Raw genomic sequence first — 27,823 nt, 5'->3', positions numbered from 1 at the left:
TTCTAGATGTTGTGGTGTGAGGAGGGTCGTGCGAGTAACGTCTCTCTTTTACCCAGGGAGAAATGAAAAACAAAAGAAAAGAAATAACGTAGCAGGAAAAGCAAACTATTTCCTTATAAATGCTAGCGAAGATGTTTAAGACTCTGGCTCATAACGGCAGGTTTGCTCATACTAAACTCCAGAATTAGACAGACTTACCAACTACGGCACAGACAGCAGCCAACGGCAAGATGGCGCACAGGCAAATTCCGCACTTGTCAACTTCACTGCCGGCCGGGGGGCGGAGTAAAGTGGGCACTTTCTAGAGACCGCTCCTCCCTAAGACGAAAGGAAGGGGCGGGTCATACACGCAGACTTTCTCTTTCAAAACTGACCAATCAAATAGCTGACTGCCGGCTCCACGGGAAGAAGTAAAAAGACGGAGAAGCTTTAGGCGTGTTGTTTTCATATATGTCCCTCCATAGTGAAGGAAACAGCATTGGCAGAGGTGTTCCCGTTCCTCTACATAATGTATAGTCTCGCTGGTGGGAATCTTTTCCCTCCATATCACAGCAATCTTTTGGCAAACTCACTATTTCTTTCTTTCTGTTACATCTTAATCCCCCTGGGCCGCAAGGGAACTTTTCCTGTAACCAGAGCGTGAGCTACAAGTCTTGTAGTGTATCTGACCTCTCCTAAACATGCCAGGTTGTTAATTATGGTAACCATATAATGTTTTCCAACCGATGCCCCTTGAAAGTGAAAGGGGGCAATAAAATTAAAATTATAAATTTTGGAGATTTTATATTGATGGATTTATACAGAGGGCAATTCAAAATTCATTTTGTAAAATAAAATTATTTCTAAAAATTAAAGCAGCTATATTTAAGCAAAACTTTTTTTTTTTTTTCCCGGTACGCGAGGCTCTCACTGCTGTGGCCTCTCCCGTTGCAGAGCACAGGCTCCGGACGCGCAGGCTCAGCGGCCATGGCTCATGGGCCCAGCCGCCCCGCGGCATGTGGGATCCTCCCGGGCCGGGGCACGAACCTGTGTCCCCTGCATCAGCAGGCGGACTCTCAACCACTGCGCCACCAGGGAAGCCCTTAAGCAAAACTTTAAAATGTCTTCATTATAATATGAACATTAAAAATAACAGAATTATAATTATTCGCACATATTAATGTATTTTAGTGTTTCAGCCTTTATCGCCCGTAATAGTGAGTCACTAATATTTTTCTGAAGAATACATTTTTAATACGGTGTTATTGTTTTTAAATTTTTTAAACTGCCTACAGTCTTCTCAAATATGTATTTTATGGTTGATATATAGGAAATTTTGACATCTTTCCTCTTCACTGTGGATGATAATACTTTAAATTAAGAAAAACTCAAAAATTATGCTAAACAAAATCTCATTCCTATTTTTTCTTAAAATATGTAAATTTTTCAGTCCAAATATTTTCCCAAGTGCTGTCTTTCTGCCTCTACTCAAAGTAACAATCTTCAGCAAACATTCGTAGGACATAAGCTTCATAAAATAAGTTTTCCATTATTTATGATACTTTTGAAGGTTTTGCCAAATTTAGATGCTGCAAATTGGAAATACTTTTTTTTTTTTTTTTTTTGCGGTACGCGGGCCTCTCACTGTTGTGGTCTCTCCCGTTGCGGAGCACAGGCTCCGGACGCGCAGGCCCAGCAGTCATGGCCCACGGGCCTAGCCGCTCCACGGCATGTGGGATTCCCCCCAGACCGGGGCACAAACCCGTGACCCCCACATCAGCAGGCGGACTCCCAAGCACTGCGCCACCAGCGAAGCCCCTGGAAAGCCTTTTAAAGTTCATTTTATTTCTCTAAGAACGTGAATTTATCCTGTTATAATAGGAGCTCCATCAAAAGATTCTTCACATGGGTTAAAATATCTCAAGGAACAATTAGAGAATTTCAAAATTAAATTTTATATTGTTAGGGGAAACACTGACTGAAATCGCCAAGCCCTGACCAGGCACCACAGTAATCACGGCATGAGGTCCCGGTAAGGAATGCAGAACTAACAAGCTATCACCAACCAGAAGAACTCGGGAAAGGTCAAAAGGAGAGAGGAGATGCCAGTCCGTATGTCCTACCAACCTCCCAGAATCCTCGCTGGAATCTATCTTGACGGAGCGATGCGCGTGCCACCAGGAAGTACCCTGAGTCAGAAAGATTGAAAGTCAGAGATAACCGGAAACTAATACCATCACCATATAACCTGGGACTGCAAGCCATGTGACAGAGCCGTCGTCCTCCTCCTCCTTACGGTAAGAGAAGCCGACGGTTCTCTTACCGTCCTGCTCTCCGACCGGGTGACCCTTCCCAATAAAGTCTCTTGCTTTGTCAGCATGTGTGTCTCCTCGAACAATTCATTTCTGAGTGTTAGACAAGAGCCCACTCTCAGGCCCTGGAAGGGGTTCCCCTTCCTGCAACAATATTATACAAAATTTAAAATCCACTTGAACTTATTTAGGTTATTCCTTGATTTTGTAGAGGTAAATTTAAATGTCTTTCTTGTGACACAAGGAAGTTATTTTTTTCAATAACTGCAGTCTACAAATCTTCAAAACCTGAATTTTATTAGCACAATTTTTAATTGTTTAATTAAAATTTCTAAATGATTTTAAAACAATGCAACAAAATTTTGTTTATAAAAATTGAGTAGCTCTGTAGACCACTGAAATCTATTTACAAAATGTATTTGTAAAGAATTAAATATTCATAAAATCCTATTTAGAAGCAACCAAAGAGAAAAAACATATGCTGTTATGTTTGAGTCTTTTTTTTTTCTTTTTTTTTGTACTCAATTCTGGTTTTATCACAAAGAGTTTTGTAGTTTGGTTCATCAAATTGTTATATACAGTAGTACCTTGGTATCAACGGAATTGGTTCCAAGGACCCTTCCACCCCCAAAGAATACCAAAATTCATGGATGCTCTAGTTCCTTATATAAAATGCCATCGTATATGCATATAGCCTAACCTATGCACATTCTCCCATATACTTTAAATCATCTCTAGATTACTTATGATATCTAAAACAGTGTAAATGCTATTTAAATAGTTGCCCGTGCACTGCAAATTTAAGTTTTGCTTTTTGGAACTTTCTGGAATTTTTTTTTCAAATATTTTCAGTCTGTGTTTAGTTGAATCTGTGGATGTGGAACCCGCAGATACTGACGGCCAACTATATACAGGCATACCTCGGAGATATTGTGGGTTCAGTTCCAGACCACCGCGATAAAGCAAATATCGAAATAAATCAAGTTGCACAAAATTTTTGGTTTCCCAGTGCATATAAAATTATGTTTACACTATACTGTAGTCTGTTAAAATATGATAGCATTATATTTTTAAAAAACAATGTATATACCTTAATTTTAAAATATTTTATTGCTAAAAAATGCTAACCATCATCTGAGCCTTCAGCAAGTCATAGAAGTAACATCAAAGATCACTAATTCCAGATCACCATAACAAGTAAAATAAAATGAAAACTTTGAAATATTCCAAGAATTACCAAAATGTGACACAGAGACATGAAGTGATCAGATGCTCTTGGAAAAATGGCTCCACTAGACTTGCCCCAAAGAGAGTTGCCACAAACCTCCAATTTGCCACAAACCTCTACAAAACGCAATGGCGTGAAACACAATAAAACGAGGTATGTCCGTATGCATTATAACAATATTTGTGAAGTTTGACAATTACAGTTTATAAGTCAATTGCAGTTTGGATGCATTTATGAATTATGTACACACCACAGGCGATTTTGCAAATGTAGTCATTGCATGTATTTCTCAACAAGAATTTTTTTTTACTATGACCTTATGCCCTGCCAAATTTAAATTCATATTACTGCAAGTAACTTTATTTTAAATATAATCCTTTTAACTTAATACAAAATAACATTCACAAAAATAGCAGACATTTTACTTTTGAGGAATGAATTTTCAAGTTGTAATGTGATTTCCATGAGCTGAAAGGGGAAAAAAAAAAGCATGGGAAGTTATTTAACTTATTTTCTTCTTGAAGCATCTGATAGCAACAATATAAAACTGGCCTTATTTAACAGCCAATGTCTCAAACTACATGCACTAGAAAATTGGGGATTAAAAATAAGAAAAACTAACTAGATGAATAGTCATTTACTCTAAAGGAAAATGTCTATTTCACAATGTTATATGCAGATGTACCCTCTGCAATCATGTGTGTGTTAATTTCTTATCTTACAGTACACTCTTCTTAAAATAACCACTAACCTTTGAAGTAGATGCTGATGATTCTTCTGCAAGTCTATGTCTTCCGGTTTTCATAGTGATATCACTAATGTTCTCATGGTGGATGATAAAGAGTCACATATTTTGTGTACTTATTATTATTTGTGTACTTATCAACTCACTTAAAAACAGAAATTTAGTATCTAAAATCTCATTAAACATGAACTTTCCTTTTTTTCAATCTCATTGCTCATGAAAAGGCTTATTGCCAAATTTAAGTTTTACTGAACAATAAAATACTTATGTATTTATAGTATACAGTAAATGACAGAACAACTATAAGAAAATTCAGCCTACTATGTCTGAGCTCAAGAGTAGTATAAGTTAGCCTCAGCTGTGCAGGCATGTTTTGGGTACCCTTATCTGTAGTACTAGTTTCACTGAGCCCACCTTTTGGTATCTTAGGGACGCCCCCTGCCTCTCAAAGGCCTGTGCATGAACCAGGCCACAGCTGGATGGTACCCCAACCGGACGGTAAGCAGAACGGCATCAGATAGTTTGCTCACCACGACCAAGCTTTCCTAGCTGTCCTGAGCTGCTAGTGTCCCAGACCAGATTGCTTTATTAGTGAATGTCTTCCATAATGTTCTTAAGAGAAAGATCCTGGTTATGTTGGGTCTGGAAAGATCAGAACCAGAGCCAATCTGCTGTTGGGTTGTCTGTGAGGTTTGACCATGTGTTAACATCAGAATTTTGTTTATTATACATGTTTCATACATTTCTAAATGAGATCATGGCAGAAGCCAAAAGAATAAGGTCAAGAGCTAACAAATCCACCCTGACTTATTTTAATGCAAATGTAAATACTATTTTTCATCAAAAATTAAAAATCTGGGATAAATACTATATTTGACAAGATGCCAAGAAATAGGATATACCTTCTTTGGTGTGGCATGCTTCTGTGAGCCTGACACCTTCAGAACTCTCCAGTTAAGGAGTGGAAGTGAGGCCCATTTGAGAAGATCTTCTCTAAACAAACTACATATATTTTGTTTACTTCCCTCCCTTGACAGTTATTTCTAACTACACAGATTTTGTTTTGTTCAGTCATAGAGCTGAATCTCAGAAGTGAGAAGCGGCACACTATGCTTGCCTCTCTTCTTTTCCCATAACTCTCTCTCCTCTATCTCTGAATACCAACCGCCCCTCCCCACTTCTCAGTTTAGATCCCACTCAGAAATCCATGTTGGGGAGAAGGAGTGATTGGAAATCTCTAAGGAAAATCTTGTCAATTGCCAGATTGGTTCTTTGCTTCATAATGGAATATGAGGAAGAATTCAACTAGAGAGCTAGATGGAAAACAGTAAGGGTAAAACAGATGAGAAGTGCATGATATAGGTCTTGGGGAGGCATTTATGGAGAGCTTTGGAGGCAGGGATAAGGGAATAACTGTGGAATATGGGGAAATGGATGGGACATAAAAGGGAATTTTAAGAAGTGTTCATTTCTATATATGCATACACTTCAAGGTGTTTAAGAAATCCAAGTGAATAAATTAATTTACTTGGAAATTGATTTTTAATTGCTGTGCTGTGATTCTACAACCATCATACTGCAATTGTATGATTTCAATAGGATAAAAAAGGAAACAAACAATGGAATTCAGGAGAAAATGTCATAAAATAATGTCTTGGTCAATAAATGATTCAAGTTTAGAATAATTATCTAACTATATTAGCCCTTGTAAGATGTGTTTAGTCTATGATACCAAGCTACACAGCCTTACAGCTTGACCATCCACACACAATTTCTTGAGACATTCTATGCTTCCTGGCAAGTTTTTGTTTTTTTCTTTATAACTAATACTTTGCAGGTTATCTGACAGAACTGACATCTCCATTTATCTAGATCATATGAAATGCTTGTCTAAATTTGTGATACTGCACTTCAAAAACTAATTTAAAAATTTCCTTGTTTCAAATTGCCACTTAACTGGCTCAACTGCCTGCTCACTAAGGTCTGGAGTCAATTAGCTAAATAAAGGGATGGTTAAGGGGAATGGTTTAATAGCAGTAGAAGGCTATATCTCCACGTCACAGTCCCAAAGCTTGGAGTCCCTTTCCTTAATTGTACTGCCATTTTTAGCTAAGGTTTAGGAAGAAGCCACTCTGCCCTGGTAATTCTTTTCCCTGGAACCTGAATGACCTCTAATTTTTACACCCTGCTGAGAGAAACATGTATGATTCTCTTCACAAACTTGTTCCATGTGCTATAAGTGTAGAGACATGTATCCTCTATGGATTTTATTGAAGGACAAATGTTTCTTCCTCTATGTCCTGTCCTCTGGACTGATTTTTGGCTATTAGGTAATGGCAGTGCACACACCAGCACACCAAATAACACAGGTCAAAGGGGAATAAGGCTGGGGTTATTTTTTCATAGGCCGAAATTCTGTACTGATTATAAATATAATTATCCAAATACTGTGTTTTTTAAAATATCTCAGTGTGGTGAATCTAGGGCAAATGTATCTAAATTCCACAGAGGTTATCGACTGCCAAGAAGTAATGAAACATTGGTGTTCATTAAATAGGCCACTGAATAATGTTAATATGCATGACAGACTAAAGTTGCCTGCAATTGTATGACACTCCTCCCATTGAGAGGTAAGGTCTGAGTCCCCTCTTGTTGAATCTGAGAGGACCCTCTTTTGACCTATAGAGTATCGCACAAGTGCCATATTTGCGCCAGTTTGTAAGATGGACATTAATAGACTTGCCGCTTCCACTTCCTATCACTGAATGCTTGCTCTGGGGAAAGCTAGCTGCCCTGTATGAAATGTGACTTATGAGACTGCCATGCCATGGGAAGGCACAAGGTAGCCACATACAGAGAGAAATCCTCAAATAGCCACGACTGTAGGCCTCTCAGTCCATGCATCAGGCCTGTGAGTAAAAAAAAGTTCCTATGACTCCATCCTCACCTGCCATTTGACTGCAACTCCATGAGAGACTCCAAGTGAGAACCACTCAGTTGAGCCAAGAGAACAACAAAGAAAAATAACAAATTATGGTTTTAAGCCACCAAATGTGTTGGGGAAGTTCGTTAGGTCTCAATTGTTAACTGGGAATAAAACCCATCATTTATTGAGCATTTAACTCTGAGCCAGGTACTTTTCAAAACATATTCATATGAATCAACTCATTTAAACATCAAAATCACTCTTGAGGTAATTAGCCTTATTTGACTGACGAGAAAAGTAAACAGCAGTGAGATTAAATAATATGCCTAACGTCACACACTACTAAGTGATATATGAACCTAGAGCCCCTAGACCAGCACTATGTTAACCTACCTCTAGGTAGTATGTTGTCACCTTACATATCTCAGTTTGTTGTTTCTCATTTACAGTATTATGCATTTGTGTATGTGTGTGTGCATGCCTGCCTAATAATTTATGCCAGCATGCATTGAACTCATTGAAAATACTTTCAGCTTCAACATATCAGATGGCAAGATGTATATAAACTATGAAGACACTATAAAGATTAAATTTAAAAGTAAAAGCATTACTATTAATACAAAAATATATCTATATCATACACATATGTTTCCATTACTTACATAGTACCAGACATGCTTCTTCCCTCAAATGAGAAAAACAAGTGAATAAGAATCACTGCTATATAAGCTCTCATCCATATGTATATCATGTAGTCTTAAGAGTAATACTGAAACATTGAAAGTAAAATAAAATACTAGATCACATGTAGTCTGTTCTTGAAGTGTTCGTAGCCAGGGGCAGTTAGAATTCCCAAAGATGAGGGCATGTTGACACAAGGAATACAACAGATCACTTTTTAAATTAAAAGTGTTAATTTTGCTTTTATGTACCTCATATCCTCAGAGTATTTCTTCCCTTACTCTGTTTTTATTTCCACAGTTTCTTTTCTATCTTTACATTATTCTTACATAATAATATAAAGATCAATTTGTATTCTAAGAAAGTCATTTCTTGCCATCAGGTAGGAGAAATGACGGATTTATTTTTGCATTTATATCCACAAAACCAACCAACACTAGATCAGCAACAAAAATGGTATCCACAGCAATAAACACCTATGATTGTGTCCACACCACTAAACACCTATGTTTCTGCACAAACAATTCAGAAATAAGAACAGCAGCAATTTTGAATATGTATCACATTACATTAATTGAAAAAGACTCTTCTCATTCTGTCTTCTCCAACTTATTGTTGTGGCACAAGGTTAACTTTTAATTGTATAAGATTTGAAAACTGATCTAAAAGTGGTAGAATGGCATCCCTTCTTTGTAAAGTATTTCTTTTCACTCTACTACTGGCCAACTTTAAAAACTATTGTGGAACTTCTTTCAAAATACTTCTTACCACTGTTTCTAATTTTTCTCACTCTCTTATCTCCTTGATACCATTTTTCTCTTCCTACTCTCACTATAGGAAGGAGTTTGGTGTGCGCTATGAGCAATGCACTAAAGTAAGGTTTTCATAGAATGACAATGTAATGTCAATGTTCTACTTCTGAAACCAGTGGAACCGATTCTAACCTATAGTTACTTATCAGACAATTTATTGCAAAACAATTTGTATTGTCTGCGTAAGGCATGACTTTAACTCAAAGAATGATTATTGTCAAAGAATCACAAATGAACACTTAAATGGCAAACAAAAGTTCTTAGGGGATATAAAAAGTTTTTAACCATGATATAGTGTGAAGCTTATCCTTTTTGTTTTCTATAAATATGCTCTTACCAAGTGGCAAGTGGGGAAAAGACAGTCAAGAACAGTAAAGCTATATTTATTATTTAGTAAAAATATACAACAACTTTGAAATACACAGATCTGAGTCTCTGTCCGATTGCTACCAACTAAATGTCAGAATTATAATTATAGAATCAGGATAATACCTTTAGTTAAGAGCATTTTTAAATGGTTGTTTTGATCTTTTGCATGTAGCAGTCCAAACTGGACTACTCTCTCACATCATGCACAAAAATAAATTTTAACTGGATTAAAGACTTAACTGTAAGACCTGAAACCATAAAACTTCTAGAAGAAAACATAGGCAGTAAGCTCTTTGACATCAGTCTTAGTAATAGTTTTTTGGATTTGTCTCCTCAGGCAAGGGAAACAAAAACAAAAAGAAACACATGGGACTACATCAAATTAAAAAGTTTTAGCACAGTGAAAGAAACCACCAACAAAACAAAAAGGCCACCTACTGAATGGGAGAAAATATCTGCAAATACTATACCCAATAAAGGGTTAATCTCCAAAATATACAAAGAACTCATAGAACTTAACATCAAAAAACAACTGAATTAAAAACTGGGCAAAGGATTTGAATAGACATTTTTCCAAACAAGACATACAGATGGCCAACAGGCACATGAAAAGATGCTCAACATCACTAATCATCAGGGACATGCAAATCAAAACCACACTGAGATACCACCTCACACGTGTCAGAATGACTATTATCAAAAAGACAACAGATAATAAGTGTTGGCTAAGATGTGGAAAAAAGGGAACCTTCCTGCACTGTTAGATGGAATGTAAATTGGTACAGCTGCTATGGAAAACAGTATGGAGATTCCTCAAAAAAATAAAAACAGAATGACCATATGATCCAGCAATTCCACTCCTGGGTATTTATCCAAAGACATGAAAATAATAATTAGAAAAGATACATACACTCCTACGTTCACTGCAGCACTATTTACAATAGCCAAGACATGGAAGCAATCTACATGCCCATCAATAAACAAATGGATTAAGAAGATATATACATACACACACACACACACACACACAATAGAATATTACTGAGTGATAAATCATAAAAAAGGATAAAATCTTGCCATTGGGGACAACATGGATGGACCTAGAAGGTATTATGCTAAGTGAAATAAGTCAGACAGAGAAAGACAAATACTATATGATTTCATTTATATGTGGATTCTGAATGACAAAACAAACAAACATAACAAAACAGAAAGAGTTATAGATACAGAGAACAAATAGGTGGTTGTCAGAGGGGAGAGACATGGGGGGAGAAAAGAAATAAGTGAGGAACATTAAAAGGTACAAACTTTCCACCTGCAAAATGAGTCATGGGAATGAAATATACAGTATGAGAAATATAGTCAATAACTGTGTAATATCTTTGTACGGTGACATAACCAGACTTATCACAGTGACCATTTTGAAATGTATAGAAATATCGAATCACTATGTTGTATAACAGCAACTAACATACATTATAGGTCAATTATACTTCAAAACAAACAAACTCATAGAAAAAGAGAGCAAATTTGTGGTTATCAGGAGTGGGGAGCGAGGTGGAGGGAGAATTGGATGAAAGCAGTCAAAAGGTGCAAACTAGGTATAAGATAAATAAGGTGAATAAGTACTGAGGATGTAATGTAGAACATCATAAATATAATTAACACTGCTATATGTTATTGATGAAAGTTGTTAACAGAGTAAATCCTAAGAGTTTTCATCATAAGGAAAAATACTTTTTTTCTATTTCTTCAGTTTTATATCTATATGAGATGATGGATGTTCACTAAAATTATTGTGATAATGATTTCATGATGTATGTAAGTCATCATTATGCTGTACACCTTAAACTTAAACAGTGCTGTATGTCAATTATATCTCAATAAAACTGCGGGGGGGACCTTTCCACATTAAAAAATGGGTGTTTTAATCATAGTACACAATCTTAAATTGGAATTGTATGAAGGAATTTGTTTATGCTACTTCTTTTAAATAATTATGTATTATTTTATCACAATGTATAAATAAAATGAAAGCTATTGTTGGCATACTGTCCTCTTTAGCAGTCAACTAAATTCAAATTATAAAATAAACTAAACCTATCAACAGCCAAGTACTATGCTATGATCCTCAGTTTGTTATAAGGCAATGGGCAAATTAATTTAATCTTGTTAAACTTACAAGATAAAACTGAACTTGTGATCAGGGAGCATAGTCCCTTTAATAATTATCCAAATATAGTCACTTCACAGATAAAAAACAAATGTTATCAAATAATTTCATATGAAAGTTACTACAAAAATAGATGTAGGAAACATGGGGAAATGCCATGAGTTAATTCTACTAATGAGAATCAGAAATGCACTCAGTGAGTGGGGATATTAGTGCTGTGATTTATAGGAGTTCGTCAACAAGACAAGAGTAGAAGAAAGGCAATCACAGCAAAGGATATAGGTTGAAAAGACACCAATGTACAGTCATGCATATGTTCAGAGAATTTCATGTTGTCCTGAGTTGCTAGATGGTAGAAGAGGTGGAAGGAGGGGATGAAGGTGACATCAGAGTTGGATTGTGTTGGGCCCTGAATGTAATGGTCAGGATTAATGTTTTATTCCAAAGGTGATGGAGAACCAACCAACAGAGACTTAAAGGTAAGTGTTAAATGAACCGAAATATTCTGACATCAGTATGTAGAATGGGTGGGGCTGGAGATGCGAGATCAAGGAGCTTAAATAAGGCCACCACTTGAGCAGAAATGCAAGGAGTAATTGTGTAATGAAAAATGGATTACATATCACTCAACCTACCTTAAATGTGAATGGATTAAATGCTCCAACCTTTATGATGCATGCCAGCATTTTAGATCTGCTCTTTGAAAGATGTATTCGAATAATTCACTTAGCACAGTCTCTACAGGGCATTTTCAATTCTATGGTTTATTCTTAGAGTGGCCAGGAGGTATTATTCTATTCACAATGCTTCCTTTTCCTAAATAAAAAGCAATAGCTTTTCCCCTCACATTTGCTTTTCTGCTAAAAGAAACATTAGACTGAGCCTTACTTATGAGTCAGAATGTATTGTTCTCATTTATGGGGGAGTATTATATATTATATGATGGATTGGTTAGAAAATTATGCACTTGAAAATACACAAAAATAGAATGATGACTTTACCCTTTCCATTTTGCATTCAGGAGAAGAGAGGATTTTTCATTACTTTCTCTCCATGACACTGGTAGGAACACCATAAACTATGAGGGAAGGAGTTTTGTCACCATAAGTTTACACTAGTGAGTGAGGAGGCAAAATGCAGGAGACCGAAGGAAGAAATGGAAATGTATCAGAGTGCTGGAATAAATGCCAACTGAGATATCTCCCTCTGTTAAGAGTACACATGTATCAATCTGTTTAGTTTTCCACTGATAAATGCACATGGCACATCTTGACAATAATATTCTACAAGCAGACATATGGGCCTTACTTAATAAAAGATACCACTGATTAGCATTTATCTGAATGGTAATGATACAGATTCCTGAATTCGTTTGTCTAGAATACCAGGTTGATGCATGTTACTGAAGAGTTTTTAAATGAGAACACAATCCAAACAATGTTAAATGAATGACATTATTTATATCCTCCAGAATAAAACGAGAGGGATAACATTTAAGAATTCACATGATGGATGAATATTTGACATCAAGAAAACATACTGGAATATAATAGCAAGAATTTCATATAATTTACCTCAGAAGAGTGATTAATTTTCAAAATGCACAGAGGATGATAATACAGATTAGGTAACATTGTAAGCAAGTTCACAATTACTGAACCAGCCCAGGGTTTATTCTCATAACCAAGTGGCCAGCATTGAGCTTCTGCTACAAATTAGAAAGAAAATTAATGTTTAAATATGAGCTATGTAGAACTTATTCATAGAAGTTTAAAACAAATGAAACTAGGATAATTTAAATAATTGATATAATCCAATTTGAAAAGTCAAAATACCTCTATATGTTCCATTAACTTATTTTTCTTACCTCTCTATTCATGCTTGTGTTTGAGAATAGCTTTGTTTGATGTTGACTTCAACTTTCTTCTACATTAGCTACACCTCTCTATTATCAATACTGACAATAAAAGGCAGGTACTTTCTAACTAGTATTCAGTTCAGTTGGAAATAGGATCTGGTGATCAGTGAGACTTTCAGAAATTAAAAAAAAGCACAAATCACTACACAATAAAGGGGCTATATACTTTAAATATTGAAAATTTAATAAAAATATTTGCGTAAGAGTAGGGAATTGCCATACAATTCTGCAGCCTGTGGAAAGAAACCACATTCACAGAAAGATAGGCAAAATGAAAAGGCAGAGGACTTTGTACCAGATGAAGGAACAAGATAAAACCCCAGAAAAACAACTAAATGAAGTGGAGATAGGCAGCCTTCCAGAAAAAGAATTCAGAATAATGATACTGAAGATGATCCAGGACCTCAGAGAAAGAATGGAGGCAAAGATTGAGAAGATGCAAGAAATGTTTAACAAAGACCTAGAAGAATTAAAGAACAAACACCTAGAAGAATTTAAGAACAAACAAACCGAGATGAACAATATAATAACTGAAATGAAAAATATACTAGAAGGAATCAATAGCAGAATAACTGAGGCAGAAGAACAGATAAGTGACCTGGAAGACAGAATGGTGGAATTCACACTGCTGCGGAACAGAATAAAGAAAAAAGAACGAAAAGAAATGAAGACAGCCTGAGAGACCTCTGGGACAACATTAAATGCAACAACTTTTGCATTATAGGGGTCCCAGAAGGAGAAAAGAGAAAGAAAGGACCCGAGAAAATATTTGAAGAGATTATAGCTGAAAACTTTCCTAACATGGGAAAGGAAATAGACACCCAAGTCCAGGAAGCACAGGGAGTCCCAGGCAGGATAAACCCAAGGAGAAACATGCCGAGACACACAGTAATCAAATTGACAAAAATTAAAGACAAAGAAAAATTACTGAAAGCAACAAGGGAAAACAAAAAATAACATAAGAGGGAACTCCCATAAGGTTAACAGGTGATTTCTCAGCAGAAACTCTACAAGCCAGAAGGAAGTGGCATGTTATACTTAAAGTGATGAAAGGGAAGAACCTACAACAAAGATTACTCTACCCGGCAAGGATCTCATTCAGATTCGACAGAGAAATCAAAAGCTTTACAGACAAGAAAAGCTAACAAAACTCAGCACCACCAAACCAGCTCTCCAACAAATGCTAAAGGAACTTCTCTAACTGGGAAACACAAGACAAGAGAAGGACTTACAAAAACAAACCCATAACAATTAGGAAAATGGTAATAGGAAGATACATATCGGTAATTACCTTAAATGTGAATGGATTAAATGCTCCAACCAAAAGACACAGGCTCACTGAATGAATACAAAAACAAGACCCATACATATGCTGTCTACCAGAGACCAACTTCAGATCTAGGGATACACACAGACTGAAAGTGAGAGGATGGAACAAGATATTCCATGAAAATGGAAATCAAAAGAAAGCTGGAGAAGCAATACTCATATCAGATAAAATAGACTTTAAAATAAAGAATGTTACAAGAGACAAGGAAGGACACTACATAATGATCAAGGGATCAATCCAAGAAGACGACATAACAGCTATAAATATATATGCACCCAACATAGGAGCACCGCAACACAAAAGGCAACTGCTAACAGCTATAAAAGAGGAAATCGACAGTAACACAATAATAGTGGGGGACTTTAACACCTCACTTACACCAATGGACAGATCATCCAAAATGAAAACAAACAAGGAAACACAAGCTTTAAATGACACAATAGACCAGGTAGATTTAATTGACATTTATAGGACATTCCATCCAAAAACAGCAGATTACACTTTCTTCTCAAGTGCACATGGAACATTCTCCAGGATAGACCACATCTTGGGTCACAAATCAAGGCTCGGTAAATTTAAGAAAATTGAAATTGTATCAAGCATCTTTTCTGACCACAACGCTATGAGATGAGATATCAATTACAGGAAAAAAACTGTAAAAAATACAAACACATGGAAGGTAAACAATACGTTACTAAATAACCAAGAGATCACTGAAGAAATCAAAGAGGAAATCAAAAAATACCTAGAGACAAATTACAATGAAAACACCATGATCCAAAACCTATGGGATGCAGCAAAAGCAGTTCTAAGATGGCAGTTTATAGCAACAGAAGCCTACTTCAAGAAACAAGAACACTCTCAGATAAACACTCTAACCTTACACCTAAAGGAACTAGAAAAGAAGAACAAACAAAACCCAAAGTTAGTAGAAGGAAAGAAATCATAAAGCTCAGAGCAGAAATAGATGAAATAGAAACAAAGAAAACAATAGCAAAGATCAATACAATGAAAAGCTGGTTCTTTAAGAAGATAAACAAAATTGATAAACCTTTAGCCAGACTCATCAAGAAGAAGGAGAGGATTCAAATCAGTACAATTAGAAATGAAAATGGAGACATTACAATGGACACCACAGAAATACAAAGCATCCTAAGAGACTACTACAAGCAACTCTATGCCAAAAAAATGGACAACCTGGAAGAAATGGACAAATTCTTAGAAAGGTACAACCTTCCAAGACTGAACCAGGAAGAAACAGAAAATATGAACAGACCAATCACAAGCAATGAAATTGAAACTGTGATTAAAAATCTTCAAACAAACAAAATTCCAGGACCAGATGGCTTCACGGTGACTTCTCTCAAACATTTAGAGAAGAGCTCACACCCACCTTTCTCAAACTCTTCCAAAAAATTGCAGAGGAAGGAACACTCCCAAACTCATTCTATGAGGCCACCATCACCCTGATACAAAAACCAGACAAAGATAGTACAAAAAAAGAAAATTAGAAAAATACTAGTAAATAGAATGCAACAACACATTAAAAGCATCACAGACTATGATCAAGTGGGATTTATCCCAGCGCTGCAAGGATTCTTCAATATATGCAAATCAGTCAATGTGATACACCATATTAACAAACTGAAGAATAAAAACCATATGATCATCTCAACAGTTGCAGAAAAAGCTTTTCACCCATTTATGATAAAAACTCTCCAGAAAGTGAGCATAGAGGGAACGGACATCAACATAGTAAAGGCTATATACGACAAACCCACAGGAAACATCATTCTCAACGGTGAAAAACTGAAAGCATTTTCTCTAAGATCAGGAACAAGACAAGGATGTTCACCCTCACCACTATTATTCAACATAGTTTTGGAAGTTCTAGCCACGGCAATCAGAGAAGAAAAAGAAATAAAAAGAATACAAATTGGAAAAGAAGTAAAACTGTCGCTGTTTGCAGATGACATGATATTATACATAGAGAATCCTAAAGATGCCATGAGAAAGCTACTAGAGCTAATCAATGAATTTGGTAAAGTTGCAGGATACAAAATTAACGCACATAAATCTCTTGCATTCCTATACAATAACAAAGAAAGACCAGAAGGAGAAATTAAGGGAACAATCCCATTCACCACTGCAACAAAAAGAATAAAATACCTAGGAATATACCTACCTAAGGAGGTAAAATACCTGTACTCAGAAAACTATAAGACACTGATGAAAGAAACCAAAGATGACACAAACAGATGGAGAGATATACCATGTTCTTGGATTGGAAGAACCAATACTGTGAAAATGACTATACTACCCAAAGCAATCTACAGATTCAGTGTAATCCCTACGAAATTATCAGTGGCATCTTTTTACAGAACTAGAAAAAAGAATCTTAAAATTTGTATGGAGATACAAAAGACCCCTAATAGCCAAAGCAGTCTTGAGGGGAAAGAATGGAGCTGGAAGAATCAGACTCCCTGACTTCAGACTATACTACAAACCTGCAGTCATTGACAATATGGTACTGGCACAAAAACAGAAATATAGATAAATGGAACAGGATAGAAAGCCCAGAGATAAACCCATGCACCTAGGGTCAACTAATCTATGACAAAGGAGGCAAGGATATACAATGGAGAAAAGACAGCCTCTTCACTAAGTGGTGCTGGGAAAACTGGACAGCTACATGTAAAAGAATGAAATTAGAACACTCCCTAACACCATACACAAAAATAAACTCAAAATCAATTAGAGACCTAAATGTAAGACCAGACACTATAAAACTCTTAGGGGAAAACATAGGAAGAACACTCTTTGACATAAATCACAGCAAGATCTTTTTTGACCTACCTCCTAGAGTAATGGAAATAAAAACAAAAATAAACAAATGGGACCTAATGAAACTTAAAAGCTTTTGCAAAGCAAAGGAAACTACAAACAAGACGAAAAGAGAGACCTCAGAATGGTAGAAAATATTTGCAAACGAATCAATGGACAAAGAATTAATCTCCAAAATATATAAACAGCTCATGCAGCTCAATATTTAAAAAACAAACAACCTAATCCAAAAATGGGCAGAAGACCTAAACAGACATTTCACCAAAGACATACAGATGGCCAAGAAGCATATGAAAAGCTGCTCAGCATCACTAGTCATTAGAGAAATGCAAATCAAAACTACAATGAGGTATCACCTCACACCAGTTAGAATGGGCATCATCAGAAAATCTACAAACAACAAATGCTGCAGAGGGTGTGGAGAAAAGGGAGCCCTCTTGCACTGTTGGTGTGAATGTAAATTGATACAGCCACTATGGAGAACAGTATGGAGGTTCCTTAAAAAACTAAAAATAGAATTACCATATGACCCAGCAATCACACTACTGGGCATATACCCAGAGAAAACCATAATTCAAAAAGACACATGCACTCCAATGTTCAATGCAGCACTATTTACAATAGCCAGGTCATGGATGCAACCTAAATGCCCATTGACAGATCAATGGATAAAGAAAATGTGCCACATATATACAATAGAATATTACTCAGCCATAAAAAGGAACGAAATTGGGTCATTTGTGAGACGTGGATGGACCTAGAGACTGTCATACAGAGTGAAGTAAGTCAGAAAGAGAACAAATATCATATATTAACACATATATGTGGAACCTAGAAAAATGGTACAGATGAACCGGTTGGCAGGGCAGAAATAGAGACACAGATGTAGAAAACAAACATATGGACACCACGGGAGGAAAGTGGCAGGGGTGGTGGTGGTGGTGGGATGAATTGGGAGATTGGGATTGACATATATACACTAATATGTATAAAATAGAAGACTGATAAGAACCTGCTGTATAAATAATAAAATAAAATAATTTTTTTAAAAAAAGAGTAGGGAATTACCTTAGTCAGTTCAGGCTGCCATAACAGAATACCATAGACTGGGTGCCTTAAAGGACAGAAATGTATTTCTCACAGTGTGTAGGCTGGAAGTGCATGATCAGGGTGCCAGCATGGTTGGGTTCTTTCAGGTTGCAGACTGCCAGCTTTTTATTGTATCTTCATGTAGCAGAGAGCACAGAGAAGAAGCAAGCTCTCCTGACTCTAATAAGGGTACTAATCACATTCTTGAGGGCTCCACCCTTATGACCTCATCTAATCCTAATTATCTCCTCAAAGCCCCATGTCCTAATACCATCACATGGTGGGGTGGGGTTTCAACATATGCATGTTGGAGGGACACTAACATTCAGTCCATAACAAGAATCATGTTGAACTGAACAAATACAATTAAGTATGAAGGGGACTTAATTAATATATCATAAAAGTGAACAACAAAAAAGGAAACTACTTACACTATGTAATTTACCGGTGTGCATCATACACAAACATGTGTGTATGTTGTGGAAAATCTGTGGTCAACTTTTTTTCTCTCAGGTATGTTCTCTTTTTTAAAGATATAAATCAAAAAGCTGAATTTTTCTTCAGAAAACCATTGTTTTAGAACAAGAAAGGTTACATTAAAAATGTTTCATGGTACATTATAAAATATTTTTTAAAAAACACAAAATTTTCATTAAAGACCATCAGAAATGTTCAAAGTGCTTCATCTCATCAAAATAATTACACTAATATTCTGAGCTAGATATTTTAAAACATAAGCTCACAGATTTTTATAAGTTAGCATTCTTCAGTTTCTCAGAACTTTGGTTTCACAAGTTAGGATTAAGTCATAGATATCTATACTTTATTCATTTTGACTCATCAGAAAAGAAATTTTGTGTGTGTGTATATATATATATATATATATATATATATATATGGTACACACACAATTGATACCCTTTTAGTTAATCAAAACCACATAAACGCTTTTATTGTGTCACATTAGATCTCATGGGCCTTAGAAATTTTCTTCATCCACGTCACCCACAAAGAAATTTCCCAACCATGAGAATTTTGCAAAACTACAACCTAGATGATGGTATTGGTCATGCAGGGAATTAAAGGTAAGTAAAAACAGAGCTTCAAACGTGAAATATTATGTCAGAAACAATACTGCGACCAATTTAAAGGAAGGCTATTTATATGCAGAAAAAGAAGTTCTTAAGCTCCCCAAATATTCCAAAGATATTTATGTTTATTGTTTTAAATTGAAATTGAAAAATTGCATTAGATGGATACAATGTTTGTATTTTAGTGATTCCAGAGTTTAGCTCCAATATATGTACCTTAAAATATAAGTATCTGTGATCAAATTTTATGGAAATTTTAATCCTTATTACCTTAAATACTCCTTCTCCAGCAGAAGTTGAAACGTGAATTATTTCCCATGCTATGCTCAGGTATAAATTTTGTTGCTAAGAAGCAAAGGAAGTTCATTACCATCAGTAATAAGTTTAACTTTGAGAAGGGAAGTTTGCTTAAAGAGATAGAATTAAAAAAATCACTTTCTGATGAATTATTTAAAAATACTAAAGCAACATTTGATAATATCCCTATTTTCAAAATAAATCTGCCAAAACAAAATCATAATGACTATGTGCTCCTCATTATAATTTACCTCATTATAATTTATAATACTCTTACACAGAATAAAATCATCAATTTCAGGGAGGCAAACGTGATTGCTATAAGCCCCAGAAATGTGTAATTTGTAAGAAAACTGTATCCCCATGAAATCAAAACACCTGTATCTCTTACCAAATTTTGAACTGTTTAAGTATCATACTTTATTATCTGCTTTCTGATTGAGCAAGAATAATGAAGCTCAAAGGATGACAAAATTAGGTTTTATGATATAATAAAATATGTATAATTATTATTCTTTACTTTCATGATAAGGAATATTTTCAATTGTACAATGAAGCAAACAACTTAAAATTATTCAGAGGTCAAGCAGATTTTATTCCTTGGTTTGTGAAATATTCCACTTGAAAATCCGAACAGAATACTATATTTCCTCTTCAGTTTTCAACATTTTTAGCAGAAAATTGTTAAGTTTTCATCATTAAGGATAAACCAGAGGAAAATTTAACCTCTTATTTACTATGGCCATTCAATGTCTTGTAACATAGAGCATGGCTTTGCATGAAAACTTTGGATTTTGATTCAATTTACAGTGAAACTTGGTAAAATCATAAAGCCTTACCTCATCAACCAACAATAATTTGTATGTATCTTGAAAAATGAAAGCCCGGATTTACTGTATGTTTGAACTAGGAAACAGTATACATAACAGTAAAATGACAACAAATATGCTCCATTATATTAGCAAACATCTGCAAAGATGGAATGCAGACTACCATTCACAGATACAAATGGCTGAGAATATGTCAGCCAATGGTTAACTGCAATAATATTAAATCTTTATTTTCTATTATTATAGTTTCTTTTCCTTCCCCAATGGGGAGTCCTTTCTATCAATTGTATTATCACAGATTGAATCCAGTTTTAATACCTGATTCCAATGACACCTGATAAGCAGAAGGGAAAAACCACATAGCTCTCGTTGTTAGTAAAAGATATCAGCAAAAGATAATCTGGTCAACCTTGATCTAATGGAAATAAAAATGACAGATGAATTCAATTTAGAAGGGTGAAATAAAAGCATTTATAATTCACTCCTCTGCTATGAAATCCCTCCAAAAATAGCATAATAATGAAAAATTGGGAAGAAAAATGAAAACCATATCTGTAATTACAAGTAATTGACCATAAACTATAATAAATAGCTTTCAAATGAAGAGACATTTGCACTAACAGGAGAAAGAATATTGACTGGCATACATATCCTGATAGGATATAGATCTTACTGAGTGTTAGGGTGCTGAGATGTCCTCCAAAGACTGAAGCCACCATAACATGGAGTATGAAAAGGCAAGAGAAAAGCACAGGTTTCCAGTTATTTATTCCCAAATGGTAGAATATGGGGGTAAAGAAAAAATTGCCAATGGACTCTACTTGATAGCTGTGAAACAGCCTGCTGGGTGATACGGATTACTGGCATTACAGTGGGAAAGTTGGAAGAAGTGGCAATAACCATTAAAGCACTAACAACGCAGAGAAAGTAAAACCGAGAGTTCTACACCGTGAGCCAAATAGACCACCCAGATGTCAACAGCAGAGAAATAACATGGTCCCTGGGCAGAAGATAAAACAGATTTGGGGAGGTGGGCTTGAAACCTGAAATTTAAATAGCTGCTGTGGGCTGATCTGATTCACTCTCCCATCACTTCCCACACTATAGTTCAGTAAATAGCTGGCTTCATTCAGTGATTAATAGAAAGAAACCAGCCTGGAACATAGGCAAAGGACAAAAACACAATGGAGAAGCAGATGAAGTTCATACCAGGGAAAAAATTTTTTGCACGAAACAGAGGAAAAATTTTTATAAATAGTTCTCTGTAGTCTCAAATAAATTATAGACATGATCTCATTAAGAGAGTGAGAAGCTCAAAGAAGAGATATCTGAATGAAGAGATTATAAAAACAAGCAGAAAGAAATGAAAAAATGAAGTGGCACAGACCAAGAAAGCAAGGGAAAAGAAGAAGCCCATTATGAAGATGAAAATTATTTTAGAGGTTACAAAACAGAGTAAACACAACTGAAAACTCACTTGGGTTGTGGCTGACAAAAGTTGACAACAAGTTTAAAAACATAAAAGTGATTGTAGAGAATACTATAAGGAGATATGGAAACAAAAGAACATTCTGAAAAAAATCATTTAGACACATAATAGGAAAAAAATAATTCCTGAAATAAAGACTGAAATCTGGGATATAAAGACATGGTGTCCATCAAATCTTCTGCTTTGATTAAACACTATAAAAATTTCAATAATTTCTTAAGTTTTACCCTTATATTTTTATCTTAAATTTAGACAAAGGTAAATTTAATGCTTTAAAATTATTTAACAGCATTCATATATGGCATATTTGGCTCCTAAATTTACAAAATTCTGTCTTTTAATCAATCAGTCTGCTTTTCAAAACAAACATCTATACAAAAGTATCTGGCACGATACTCATGAAATATTAACAATTTCTCCATGGTGGGATTTTGAGACTCTTTTTAATTTTCTGCAATACCTATCTTTATTTTTAACAATCTCATAGCATTTTTACAAATGACAATGAAGTCACTGGGATTAAAAAAAGAATTAGAAGGCAAAGATTAATTGAGAGGGAAAAGAAAAGTTAGACATCCCAATTTTTGTACTACCTCAAGATTCATGGCCCTCCATTCCACAGCTCATACAGCAATCAAATGATTTCTCTAAAACAGAAGCATAGCATGTTCATTTTCATCTTATTATCCTGAAAGATTTTTAATAAATTGCCACTAATCCAGGATCACGTCTAATCTCTTAGGTAATTTACACAAAACTCTCTCTAATCCACCCCAGCAGGTCTTTCCAACATCAGCAACTCTCACTTCCCACGTTCACCTTCCCTCCCAATACCTTGAACTATTTGTAGTAAGAGTTCCCCTTGAAGTTCCAAATATGTATCTCTTTTCAAGCTTCAGATGGCGGTACAAATGTGCTTTTGTTGCTTGTGGGAGTAGGCAGAGGGGCAAGAACTCCCAGTCATTCTACAAAATTCAGTTAATATCTCTGTGGAGCCTTCCCTGCCATCACTCTTTTTGCTCCACATCAACAGTCATAAAATTACATGCATCCTTTTTTTCCACCATCCATACCAATGCCATGCCAAGTAATATTAGAGCCTGATGCAAAAGGAAAAATTATTAATACTGATCCCATATTTTTTTAAAATTTGGGTATTTTGTTCCTCATCAATTTTTGCATAAATTTTGATTTTTTTAAATGATTGAAAAATGACCTTTCAAAGTTCATTCCAGCTCGGTGCTTTTATCCTTGTCACTAACTTCTCTATGATTCATGTCCATCTGTGAAAAAGGGTGACTCTACTCTCTGCCGACTTGAATTCAAGATTTGTGAGGTCCAATTTAAAGTACACATTATTCAAATGCTCTGTATATACACAAATGCAAGTCATTTTCAACTGTGGATTAATCATGTAAATATATTATCATCCCTAGTCATGCCTGAAGGAAACCAGAAGTTATTATGTAGCAGTTAGTGGCCAACTTGGAATTGAAAGCTAGAATATAGATCCTGGTACTAAAGAAAACAATTCTGAATTTCATCTTTAAAAGATAGAGACATACATGGGCTTTCCTGGTGGCGCAGTGGTTGAGAGTCCGCCTGGTGATGCAGGGGACACGGGTTCGTGTCCTGGTCTGGGAAGATCCCACATGCCGCGAAGCGGCCGCGCCCGTGAGCCATGGCCGCTGAGCCTGCGCGTCCGGAGCCTGTGCTCCTCAACGGGAGAGGCCACAACAGTGAGAGGCCCGCATACCGCAAAAAAAAAAAAAAAAAAAAGATAGAGACATACAAAGGTATCATTCTCAGCCATTCTTCTTCACAAATTGCCAGGATTTAGGCTCTAATAATGACTCTTGTGACATTTTCTCATAGTGAAAAGTGACTGGTTCTTCACAAAAGTGTTCCATTTAACGCAGCTCTGAGTTATTGAAAAGATAGAAATGGTGCCCAAAATAAAAAATTTAGTTTTGAATTCATTTGATGGAATTGAGTTAAGGAAAGCAAACTATGCGTTTTTATTACTAACGCTGTGTGCAATTGAAATAATTTCTTTTCATACGAATGAGTAAACATACTGGTCAATTTATTCTTCCAATTAAGAATCCCTGGTTAAGTTTTGTCCTTTCTCTTTGTTTGGCCACCTGATTTATTTTAAAATCTTTTTCTAATACAAAGGTAAGGAAAAAACTGTGAATCCACCTGTATCACTGATCTACAAATCTAAAATCATTTATTTTTATCCCTTTAAAAATCTGTAAAAATTTACAGAAGAATTTCTTTTTAAAAAAGGAAGCCAATGAACTATTTCTTAAGAATAGGCTAACAGACAAGCAAGGAGTATATTCCTTACCAAAGAAATAAGGTCATTTTTTTGGAATAAAGACCAATCATAGCTTCCAACCACAGTTTCAAACATTGTCCTCAAGGCTAGAAATCTACTCACATTCATGAAATAATTTATTATCAGCTTTTTTGTATAAGTACTTTTTATTAAATATATACATATATACAAATTTTACTGGGCTTCATATTACTGGCATCAATTTGTAAATGAGGGGTTTGGATTGGATGATTTCTAAAGTATTCTTCAGCCTTAAAATTATTGATGATTCTAAGAAATACCTAGAGACATAGCCAAGAAGGAATTCTCAGATATGACCCACAATTAATATTTGGCGTCTGCACATTTTACAGGTCTCATATACAACCATTCCAAGGCAATGCAACAACTAAAAAACTAATGCCAATTAATTAATATCATTTCTTTTCTAAAAAATAAGAGATCCTGTTTGCAAGGTGGCCATTTCTACCAAAATGTTCCCCGAACACCCAGAACACATTCATTCACCTACCCCAGATCAGGAAAAGAGAAGTACAGAAGAAAAATCTTGGAAGTAACACAGTAAAAAACTAGACCCAGATTTAGTGGCCTAGGACTGCTGCAAGAAATTCAATTAAGTTGTTAAGCCTACCTAATGAAAAAGAAAAATCAGCTCATGAAAATCCTGATAAATTGCATAACAGAGTCAGCAGTATTGTACGCCCTGGCTATAATTTTTTTTCTTTACTCCAGGCCTTTGCTGTTCTTTTAAAATACTCACCTTCATTATGAAACTATACAAAAACTCCCCCCTCCAAAATAAACACAGAACTGCCCAGAAATACAGAACTATGGACACAAAAACTCCCTAGAAGCTTAGCATTTCACCAGTTGATATAGATCTATGTTGGGAAAAGCATCTAAAAAGCCTTGTACTGGATTCCTAATTCTGATGATTCTGTGGTTCTGATCAAATTATATTCTGTGATTCTGATCAAATTTGAGACAGGTAATCTCTAAGGTCTTACAGTGCCCAGATTTCTACTTTGAGGTACACAGTGCTTTTCACTTAGAGAACAATCTGTACCACATTTTCGTTATACTCTGAAGTCAATTGCTGAAGTTGTGCTAATGTGTACTAATCTCAAAAGTGGCTATATGAAGAATACACTTGTTATCCTCTATCAATATAGGAGAAACAAATATTTTGAATATGTCATCAGACTCTAAATAAATTTCCTCCATTAAAGAATGCAGTGTCTGCTGCTAGTTGATGGTTCATTAGCATGCATTGACTGTTCTACTATTTGAGTAACATTGCAGGTAAAGGTGAATAAGCTTATCTAGAGAGACAGTGTCTAGCATAGTGCCTGGAACGTGGTAGGCTCTGAATAACTCTATGTTGAAAGAATACATAACTGAATGAACTATTATCAAAAGGAATTCATACAATAAGTTAAACTTTGGCTCAAAGCACAAATTTTCAAGTCAACTGTTAAGTCCTGTTTGGCCAACATGCAGGGAACACATTTTCCCTGGTCTCTGTCTTTGTTGCAGCAGAGGTTTCACTCTATTGGTCAGTATTTGTTGTGTTCCATTTTCCTTTTAAAAATGTTTCATTTAACAGGGAAAGTCCTTTTCTTGAAGATACTAAGAGGATCTCCAAAGGTCACCGCATATCATATCCGATAATTCTGATTAAGGGCAGTGCCACTGGGAAATTTAGGGTGGCTGGTTGATATTCATAGTGTGTATTAGAAAATGTCATAGTCTGTTTTCAAATTTCAATGCATAAATATGCACCATGGATCTCTAATAGCCCTATTTTTCTTGTCCCAACTTTCCAGGATGGTCTGTATCCTGTCTAATTTGAATGTTGAATTGATTCTATTTAAATCATCTTTCTGAAATGAAAGATGGCTCACTTTCCCTTCACTGAGGAATTAATTAACTCTCCCAATGACTGGCTTGAATTTTTTAAATGGAAAACTTACATGGAATTTTTATTTTAGTGAAGAACAACTGTTTATCTTTAAAAACATTTAAAAAGACATTCTGCATGAAGTTCATCATCTTTTAGGAAATTATTATAGCAACAAAATTACATTAGACTTTCTGATTTCTCCATAGTGTCCTTAGATAAGTAAACAACCCAATAGACCATATTAAAAGCCCCAAATGTTACTGGAAAGAGAATGCGGGCATATTTGTCTATTTTACTTGTGCCAGATCCAGACGGTGGTGGAGCCGAGGGAGCAGTAGTGGCTGACAACTTCCCAGAAGCCCCTATGCTATTAACTGTGGTCTTAATTCGCTCCAGTCTTGATCCAAACACATGCTGGGTAGAAGCAGATCCAACTGGAACTTTTCGGGGCACGTACCCAGTTCTACTAGGTGGAGAAGGAGAAGCAGGTGGAATTGCTCTTGCGGCGGATATAGTTTCAGCTGCATTTGCATGGCTGAATGGGTTTGGACTGGAAGCTAAGTAAGACTGTGGTGTGGCTTCAGAAGATCCTTGAACAACCGTGGAAGACTTGCTCGAATGGTTTCCCACCTCAGTTCTGTTGCCAACATCAGATTCAGAGTGAACCAAGGCATTGGCTCTTTTTCTCATGTTCAGATTGGCATTTGAGTTCTGAAAAGGTATATTAAAAATTATATTGGCTATGTAATTTTATGTAGAGTTATACAAAATTTAAATGGGTCAAAGAGTTACAAATTACCTGTTTTCATAAAATAAACCTTTATTAATATGCTATAGTCACTCAACTTGATGTAAAAGCTTAAAAATACCTAACTAAAAAAGGACATATATATATATGTGAAACTCTGAATCAAACATCTGCTATTTCAAAATATTATCCATTCTTATAAATTATTAGAATTTAAATCTATAGAAAGGTTAGGCTTTTAGGACTATAAGCTAGAGTTATACTTGATTTGACTTTAAGAATTCATGATGATAGCTGTACAACTTCTTTGTTGAGTTTTATTGTAAATAATATTCTCTGATATGCTGTATACATTTCAGTGAGTTTTGTACATGTTTGCTTTATAAACAGGAAGAACTATATCTACTTTGGGCACAGAATAAAAACAATAATAACCATCCCCATGTGTATAACATTCCTTTAAAAACGACAGAAGCTCCAAAAGCTTTAATTTCCAAATCCCTGGGAATTATTTTCATAATCTTCCATAGACATTATTATATAAAGTCTAGAAATCCTCATGCATTTTAGTTTTTCACCACAATTAGTAATGCAAATACAAAGGAAAATCATTTGGGGGACTTCCCTGGCGGTCCAGTGGTTAAGACCCCATGCTTCCAATGCAGGGGGCGTGGGTTCAATCCCTGGTCAGGAACTAAGATCCCACATGCCGCGT

General features: G+C 35.5%; 2 protein-coding genes across 4 annotated transcripts in view; both read right to left on the bottom strand.

Annotated features, from left to right (window-relative positions):
* COX7B2 (cytochrome c oxidase subunit 7B2) overlaps positions 1–302 on the bottom strand; it is a 166,297-nt gene extending 165,995 nt beyond the window's left edge. The window contains exon 1 of the mRNA XM_027103045.1: positions 199–302. The gene's annotated coding sequence lies outside the window, so the exon portion shown is untranslated. The remainder of the gene's footprint in view (positions 1–198) is intronic.
* Positions 303–24,584: 24,282 nt separating this feature from the next.
* GABRA4 (gamma-aminobutyric acid type A receptor subunit alpha4) overlaps positions 24,585–27,823 on the bottom strand; it is a 66,937-nt gene continuing 63,698 nt past the window's right edge. For 2 of the 3 annotated variants that reach the window (XM_027104067.1, XM_027104068.1), the window contains one exon: positions 25,943–27,071. In XM_027104067.1, the coding sequence (XP_026959868.1) occupies positions 26,538–27,071 (534 nt within the window). In that variant the 3' untranslated portion in view covers positions 25,943–26,537. Of the gene's footprint in view, positions 27,072–27,823 lie in introns of all 3 variants that reach the window. The other variant, XM_027104066.1, reaches the window with a different exon arrangement.

Source organism: Aethalodelphis obliquidens, unplaced genomic scaffold (assembly GCF_003676395.1).
Source record: "Aethalodelphis obliquidens isolate GAN/ISIS:26980383/991018 unplaced genomic scaffold, ASM367639v1 scaffold6, whole genome shotgun sequence".
Lineage (NCBI taxonomy): Eukaryota > Metazoa > Chordata > Mammalia > Artiodactyla > Delphinidae > Aethalodelphis > Aethalodelphis obliquidens.
Note: the sequence above shows the minus strand (reverse complement) of the source record. Positions and strands in the feature narration are given on the sequence as shown.